The sequence below is a fragment of the Furipterus horrens genome, unplaced genomic scaffold (assembly GCF_987537825.1).
Source record: "Furipterus horrens unplaced genomic scaffold, mFurHor1.1.pri manual_scaffold_5, whole genome shotgun sequence".
Classification (NCBI taxonomy): Eukaryota; Metazoa; Chordata; class Mammalia; order Chiroptera; family Furipteridae; genus Furipterus; species Furipterus horrens.
The window spans coordinates 46,871,436-46,880,202 of record NW_028327175.1 but is presented as its reverse complement, the minus strand read 5'-3'; the positions used below and the strand labels follow the sequence as shown (position 1 = coordinate 46,880,202).

The following is an 8,767-nucleotide window of genomic DNA, read 5'->3' as shown; positions in this document are numbered from 1 at the left end:
CAATTATGAGAGAAACTCATCCAAGTTTACCCAAAGTGTAGTGGGGAGCTGGTGGAGCACAATGGGCCCTTGCTTGTACCTAGCATCAGGTTGGAGCCTGCAGGGTTGTCCTGGGTGAGCTTTTTCAGAATTCTACCGTACTGTGAAGTAAATTTCAATGTAAGAAACACCCACACTTGTGGAGAATTTTTGTAAGAGTCTGTCTGAGCACTGAGCATAGTGGTGGGGAGCAAGATCTCAAGTGCTCCAAGTGGCTTTTAATTCACACGAATTTCCATTCTTTTCTTTAAACTCCATGCTGTATATTTATTGAAGAAACTGGGTTATTCTAAATTTGGCTGCATACTGAAGATGTCATTTGACATATTTGTCTAATGGCTTGATTAGATTTGAGTCTGATTTTTTTCTTTTCATGTCACATCAAGATTCATATATCTGCTTCCCTTACTTTTAGATAGATAGGTCGGTGTGGGTATACAGACCTAACACAAATTAGTATACAGACATATTCACCAAAATACTCAAGCAGGAATGCTCGTAACAGTGCAGATACCCCTTAGCTGGCTGTAGAATGGGTAAATTTTATTTGTATATGGTGGAATGAATATCAGCAATAAAAAGAAAGATGCAACAAGACTTCTGTTTCTCAGAGAAATAATGTTAGGTGGCACAGTATATACTGCTTGATATCAGATATAAGGAGTTCAAAAGTGGGCAAATTTTATGTCTCATTTAAACACTGTAATAGAGACCAGTGAAACAATACTTATTAAAAAGTTCTTTCTCCCACTCTCTGAGATAGCGCCTTAATCATGTACTTGTAAATATGTACAGGCATTTGGGTATATTTCTATATCTTGTTCCATTGGTCTGTATTCATATCACATTGTTTTAATTATAGAAGTTTAGTAACATGTTTTAATATCTGACGGGGTTTGTACCTTTCTCCAGTCATCGCCCTGCCTTTTCAGGATTTTTCTAGCTTTTCTTTCTAATTTATTCTTTCAAATTAATTTTATAATCAACTTGTCTTACTTCAGGAAAAAAATAAAACCTTAAAAGTATTGTCATTTGGAGTGCATTAAATTAATAGATTGTTTTAGGGGGTGCTGCCACCTTTATGAACCCTCCTTTCCAAGGACATGATTTATCTTTCCTGTTCACTTTGTTTCTTGCAGGAATGTTGTATTCCTTATATAGGTTTTGTGTTGTTTATTGTTTTTAAATTTAAGCCCATTTAAAAATTTTTGCTGTTGTATAAATGGAGTTTTCTGCATTTTAAAAATTTTGCTGTTGTATAAATGGAGTTTTCTGTTTTTACTTCATTTTCTTCATTTATGATTTCTTTTTACTGGTTTCTGTTGTATATATGAGGGCTTGGTTTCTGTGTGCAGCTGTATATCCTGCTGTTTTACAGCGTTTTCGTATTTGGAATAGTTTTTCCATTGATTCTTTTGGATTTTTTGATTAAATATATTACTTGCAAATTGATGGAGAGAGTGTTTCCCCCACATACACCCATACCCAATTGTTATGTCTCTAGTTTAATTGCATTGGCAAGTACCTCTACAATGGTATTCAGTTACGGGGTCATTTTTCCTGACTTTAGTGGGAACATGTCTAGCTTTTTCCCATTAAGGTGCTGGCTTTCTTTTTTAAACAGCTATATGTATCTGAGAGAAATTTACATATTATAACATTTACCCATTGCAACAGTCAATTCAGTGTTTTCTTTTTTTTAAAATAAATTCCTAAGGTGGAGCAACCATCCCCATGATGCAGTTATAGAACATTCCTATTATTCCAAAAATTACCTTCTGTCCTTTTATAGTGACTTGTAATGTTGACAGGTGTATGAGGATATATTTATGTGTCTGTGTTTATATGCAAATATGTACATATATCTCATACCTGTATAAATGTATTTATATCATTTAAAGAATCACCATTAATTCCTTTTTTTTTTTAATTCAAATGAATAATGTCTAAAAATTTTCTTTTTGACATGCATTGTTAAATCAGCAGGCCAAGTTGTAGGCTGACTTGTCACAGTGGAAAAGACCTTTCCTTACAATAAAATGTTGAAGTATTACAATAACAAGTTTTTTCTATGAGAAAAGGAAGATAGCGTTTCATATTCTGAAACATTTTGTCCCATGTTGTTTGTTAAAGAGGATGGCATTCCCCGTGGATATGCTGGATAATTGCAGTCACGAGGAATTGGAAAATTCTGCTGAAGATTATATGTCAGATCTAAGGTGTGGTGACCCTGAAAATCCTGAGCGTTTTTCTCTTCTCAATATTACGGTAAGGTGCTCTGCAGTGATTTTTATCCATCTTTTCAGTTGAATTCATACATGAAATCAATATCCTTTTATTTTTTTATCATTTTAAAGTGTTAACTAATCACTTTTGAAATGGGTATCAGAAGACATCAGTAAAATGGATAAATATTGATTGGTTAGTACAGTAGCATGATCACGTTTTAAAAAGAAACTACAGGTTATTGCTTAATATTTGTGTTGTGCCTTTAAGATTAAGTAGTTTGCCAGTTTTGCTAAGACTGGTTATCATATTTGAGCTAACTCAAATTTTCTTTATATCTGGAATTTGTGATAGTAAAATATTTTAAAATAAATGCAGCAAAACACTAAATCACACATTTTTGTGTCACAAATCTTCCCTTTTTTAAAATATTAAAATCAAAATTTCTCATTAATCAGCTGTGATATATTGTAATAGATCATTAAACTTGGAATCATCAGAATTCTACTGTGAACTTGATGGTAGGTAAAAATCTCTAATTTCTCTAGGCCTCAGATTTTTCTTTTGGAAAATTATGTTTGTTTAAAAGATTCTTTAAAGTCTCTTCAAGTACAATATGTTATAATTCTCTGAATTGTAGTATTATCTGTAAATGGGGAATTAATGTTGGGTTAATGAAGGCAGAGAAATGTTAAAGTATGTATCTCAAAAATTAGGTAAAATATTTACCTATCTGGTACCTTTTACTAGAAAACAGAATTCCCCTAATAGTCTAAATAACAGATGATAAACTGTAGTTGTTTTTAAATAACTTTATGGGCCATATCATTCTTTTGTTTTTACAGTAATAGTTATTGAAATAAACATTCATTTTTACCCAAAGATAAGATTCCTGCAAAAGGAAATTCTGATTTATTTATTTTTTTGAGACTAGAAATATTTTCTATGAAATGAAGTTATATAATTAGCATTAATGTAGGATAAGTTAATATTTTGGTAGAATCATGGTGCTTTTGTCCTATATTTTCTTAACAGACTTTTCATTAATCTTTAATCAATTGTCATTTCAGATTCCTATTAGCCTGTCAAGTGTAGGCTTTGTTCCTCTTTATGGTGGAGATCAGACCCAGAAAATTCTTGCTCTTTTTTCACCTGAGGACTCACTCACAGGTCTCTCTCTTTTTTTTTGCTTAATCTTTAAAATGAAGGAGTTTTTCTCCAAACAATTAGAAATTTATTGAAAGGCAGCTACATGAAATAATTTTTAGAAAGAAAACTTGTTTAAAACTGTAAATTCAGGAAAACACAGTTCTTAATTGCTTGCAGTTAAATGCTTAAATGAGTAAAATAAAAATGGCATAAATGGTGCTACATTGTGTATTATAAAGCATGGATATACTTAAGAGTGTCTATATAAACCTTAACAAATAGTAATATTATATACTTTAAGACTTAACACTGACATGTTAATAATCATTTATTCTATTTTAGCTGTGGCACTTTACCTTGCTGATCAGTGGTGGGCTATTGATGATATTGTGAAAACATCTGTCCCTTCTAGAGAGGGGCTTAAGCAGGTAATAAGATCTTGTAATTTTAAAAGTCTTTCTTAGGCCATTTCACAAGTATGTTTCCCATAAACAGTGGTAGTTTTTGAAGTTATTGGACTCTTTTTTTCCATTTTACTATAACAGATTTATATTAAACTCATAGAGTTTCATTGTTCTAAATGTATGTGAGAATCAGGTGAGGAAGAATGGATATCTATGGTTTAGTTGAAATGCAGTTACCCATATCCACTTCAGCTTCTGATTTTCTTATTGACTAGAGAAGAGGCTAGTTCTCTGTGTGTGGTTGCTTAGATGCTCTGTCTCTACGAGACACTGACCAGGGAACTTGTTTATCAGTAGGGCCATTTCAGGAGGTTCTCAGTAATGTACTGCAAAATGGTCCTTTTTTCTGTGCTGGTCACTGTTCTGTCAATTACTTAGGGAAGACATAGATGGCATGAGTATCAGTTCTGCATGCCACAGTGCTAAATGGGAGACCCAGTCTGTGAAGGGTAGAATCAAGAAACAAAGGATCTAACATAATGAAAATAAACGGGGATAAATGTAATATCCATAGGTTCAGAAAATTAACTGAAACAGCAGTACACATAAACAAGAGTGGGCGTTAGTTAATTAGAAGTAAATGAATGTAGGCAAAAAAGTAATTTAAAAGCCTTACGTTTATGCAGAAAAGCCCCATTGACTTAGCAATATCTTCATTGTTTATATCTGTAATATCTGTATACTCATCATGAATACAGATAACTAGGGATCTGGGGCAGTTTTCAAGGAAGGGGACTGGAATGGCGAAAGTACCCTAAAATTGCATTTGACCAGTCTTTTCCTTTAGTTGTTTAGCATCGGTATGAAATTTAGGGGACTGTTATGGCTCTCTTCAGGTAGTTGTAGGCTATGTGGCTCCAGAATATCAAAGCTTATCTTCGGAAATAGATTTTAGTTCAATATGAAGAAGAATTTAATGCTGATCAAAGCTCTTCCAAGGGAGGAATAGGTAGCCTTACAAGCTAAAGAACTTTGCCTTTTCATGTGTTGTCTGGTACTGGAGATTTCCTACGAGGGATGATTTTGAGAGTAGTGTGTATACAGTTAATACTTTCTCTTTCCACATACCTACCTCTTGTTTTTCTTTAAGTAGACTTTGGAGAACAGGGACTTTATGGCTAGAACTCTTGTTTTTAGCAGTGAAAGATGTCTGTTGGGAAAATCCCACTGTTTGATGTCAGAAAGTTGGTAAGGGGGGCTCCCTGTAACCATGTAGCCCTGCATGTAAGAAGTGAGGCTCAGTTTCCATTTTGTGATTGACCCAGGTGTGTTTTCACTAGACATCCCTGGTGCCACTGTCATCACTGGTCTGACAGAGGGGTGTGTATATGTGTGTGTGTGTGGCGTTTGGCAGGGGGACGGTATTTTCCTTATAGTTAGCAAAAACACAACTGTTAAATGAACACTTTAACTGGAAAAGATGTGACAGATTCCTTTCCCAGGAGCATTATTATGGCTTTGCTCATCAAGTGAGGTAATTGTTCTTCAGGTCTTCAGGGGATGCATGAAGCCTCTTCTCTCTTTTTTCCCAATGTGAAGGCTGAAATGGGGTGAAAAAGGATTGAAGCAGTGGAGGTAGTGGAGGCAGCATTTAGGGTGGTCGAGACCCCTTATCTGGGCAACTGGAAGCAGAAAGGAAACACTATGAGTGCTGAAGAGGAGATGCTGGCATTGGTGCACTGCTTAGAATTTTGCTGAGAGGTAGTGTTCATGCATAACGTGTGTATAGAAATGGATTGTTATTAGCATGAATGATTAGACTTATCTGTGATAATAAAATGTTTACAAGTCATTCTGAATGTATTCAAAGTTCTTTGAATGCCAGTCTGAAGTATGAAGCAGGGAGCAAGGTAAAGAGCATCTCTGGATTGATGCACATTATAACTGCTGTGCCTGGTGTTTGACTCTCTTTGTAGGTGAGAACTCTTGGGGAGAGAGTGGTTCTGTATGTTCTGAATCGAATTATTTATAGAAAACAGGAAATGGAGAGAAATGAGATCCCATTCCTGTGTCATAGCAGTACTGATTATGCTAAGATTCTGTGGAAGAAAGGAGAGGCCATTGGGTTTTATTCAGTTAAGCCTACAGGTGAGTCTTTAAAAGTTATTTAAATTGTGTATAATGGAAACCTTTTCAGACCCCAACTGTATCAATATCCCTTTTAAATGACTCTTGAGTGCAAATTGAGGTGATTTTACTTAGTATTTTTTTGGGAATACTTTCATCCTGTTATTCAGTAAGAGGATTGTTAGGAAGATCTTTTGAAAAACAAAATAAAAACTAATATTTGACAGAAAGGAAGATGTCTCCACACGTGTGGAGAGAGCGAGCTCCAAATTTGTCCATTTTCTCCTATGTCCTTCCCTTTATTTAAAGGTTGTTTACTGTGATTCTGCTAAAACTATTACTGGCTTCCTTTAAACTCTTGTTTACCTGTGGACCAAATCATAGTACTTTTCTGCTTAGTGCAGCTGATTTGGCCTGACAGAATAGGCAGCTTTGCTCATTACCATGAGAAACAAAGTACTTTAATATGTATTTGGAGAATCCAAACAGTTTTGAAATTGTAAATCTTCTAATGTTTGGATTTAAGAACCTACGCCTAAGATACTGGTGCAGCTACGTCTTGTTTTACCTGTTTTCCTGTTCGTTTGCTCTCTAGATCTACCAGAGCCAGAAAGCTCTAACCTGCTTACTCCCTATGTGTAAATAACCAAGTAACAACGTTGGTCCTGTTCTGTACCTTGACCAAAAGACCTTTCACATTGGATGCTCACATTATTTTTCTGTCTTTTTTTGCATTTCAAACCTTCCCAACTTAGCTTTTCTGGTCAGATCCACTGCAAAGATCATATCAAATTCACTGCTGACTTGAATGAACAGTTGTGACCAATTTTTTGATCACATAATTAGTACACATTTATGATGAGATTATTCATGGAGTCAATAAAAGGAAGGTCACTTTTTCTCAAGAATAAAAAATTGTGATCTAGAGTATAAAATGATTTTGCTGTTTAGTAAATACTTTGGTTCTCCTTTAATAGTCTATTTTATTCTTGTATGAATTTGAAATAGAATCAATAATTTATGTAACTCCAGAAAGAGATTATTATACGGGGCCAGAATAATACTGTTTGTTAAATGGAAGCTTACTGCTGCATTACATAAAAGGCACCACTGTGTTGTTTTTAAAATGTTTTAATAAGTTTAGGGCTGGGATGTTGTTCAATTTCTTTATGCCTTATTTTATACAAGATAATTCCTATGGAAATTGGAGGCTTTTCGCTTTTCACACTGGCTCCAGGGGAGTTTCCTTTCTGAAACTAGCATAGATATTTTGAGAACGTATTAGTTTGTACTTTTTTGTTTACATCTTGCTTTAGATGAAAGACACACAGCTAAAGGGCATAGCATTCCCCTTTTAGTATTTCTGATCAGTATTTGATTCCAGGAGTGTGTTCCACTTTGTTTGCTGTGCATTTGGAACTCCTCCATTCCTCTGAGACCTGGCCTTTATTTTTGCTTTTTCTGGTAGTTAACTCAATTTTACACCCTGCAGCTTCCAAGCTCTACCTTTCTATCACTCTTAGCACCTTAGATACTTCTTTGCTAATTGCCTTAGATCCTTGCTATTGATCTTTGTTCTTTCCTGCTTTATGCTCTGTCTCTCACCTACCAGATAACAAAGGAATTAGATGTGCTTATACTAGCCTTGGATTCATTAACCATTAAACTTAGTCTGAAATTTTTTTTTTTTTTTTGACAAAGAAAACCCAGACGTAAAATATTTTGGAAAAATTGTTCAAAACAAATACTAAAACACTTTGTGATAGAACTATTCCTTACGTATCAGGGGAAAAAACTGTCAGCAAAAAGATAAAATTTTTATAAAATAAAGTTCTAGTTGAATTAAAGCCTTATGCAATCATTTATTGATGATTTTTAAAATTAAATAGCAAATTAGTATAGGGGATAATAATTGGGATATAAAAGTAGCCTTGATGAATAAAAGGAGGCTTTGTTTATGAGGTAAATCCTATTACAGTACAGTGAAATTCAAGAAACTGTAAATTCTTTTTTGCCTGAAGTAAGAGATCACTGTGAGGGACTTACTGTTTGTTTTGGGGTTAGGTAGATGTAAGATTATTAAAAATAGTTTTTACACTAGGTTATTGTGTGATATCTGGCATGAGGGAGCTCACAGGTAGAGTAACATCATTATATCAAAAGATTTTCTGATCTTGTATACGATTATTAAACAGTTTTATCTATTAAAATAAAAAATTAAGAATACGTAGGATTAATGTTGAACCTTATCTCATTCTGATAATAAATAGTATTCATTCGTGGACACATAAGTGAAAAAGGTAAGCGCCCTATTTCATTAAGAAATGTATTTTGAGTAAAATTTTATTTTTTTGCTTGATAATTAGTTTTTCAGATATGTAATAATACATGTGTTTTGATCCATCATGTACTAAAATTAATTACAATGATAATTCAAAATTTCTTTTGGGTTGATACTTAGAACCTTATGGTCACAAGAAACTTAAAAATTTATATTTATATACAGATATATTTTTACAGAGAATAATGATTGGATAATTAATAAACTTTCAAGTATAGAGATCTATCTCACAAGATAACGTTCTGTAGAAAAAATATAGAAATAGAAGTTCAAGGAGAAATGGAACAGTGTAAAATTTTTAAGTGTTGAATGGTTAGTTCAATAGTAAAGAAATTATTCAATAGGTGATAACAGTTATGAAATTGATAAAAGTTTTTAGGGTCTATTTGCTACATTTAAAAGATGGATGTAATAGTTTTTGTTTTTCTTTAAGTCAATGTTGTTTGTTAATAGGAAAGGGAAAACTAGTAAATTTACATAG

The 8,767-nt window shown here is 33.6% G+C and overlaps 1 protein-coding gene across 1 annotated transcript in view; it reads left to right on the top strand.

Annotated features, from left to right (window-relative positions):
• Window positions 1-2,175: 2,175 nt before the first annotated feature.
• The window catches only part of FAM169A (family with sequence similarity 169 member A), a 38,493-nt gene continuing 31,901 nt past the window's right edge, over window positions 2,176-8,767 (top strand). The window contains exons 1-4 of the mRNA XM_090276388.1: window positions 2,176-2,307; window positions 3,336-3,435; window positions 3,757-3,842; window positions 5,795-5,966. Coding sequence (XP_090132514.1) covers window positions 2,176-2,307; window positions 3,336-3,435; window positions 3,757-3,842; window positions 5,795-5,966 — 490 coding nt within the window. The remainder of the gene's footprint in view (window positions 2,308-3,335; window positions 3,436-3,756; window positions 3,843-5,794; window positions 5,967-8,767) is intronic.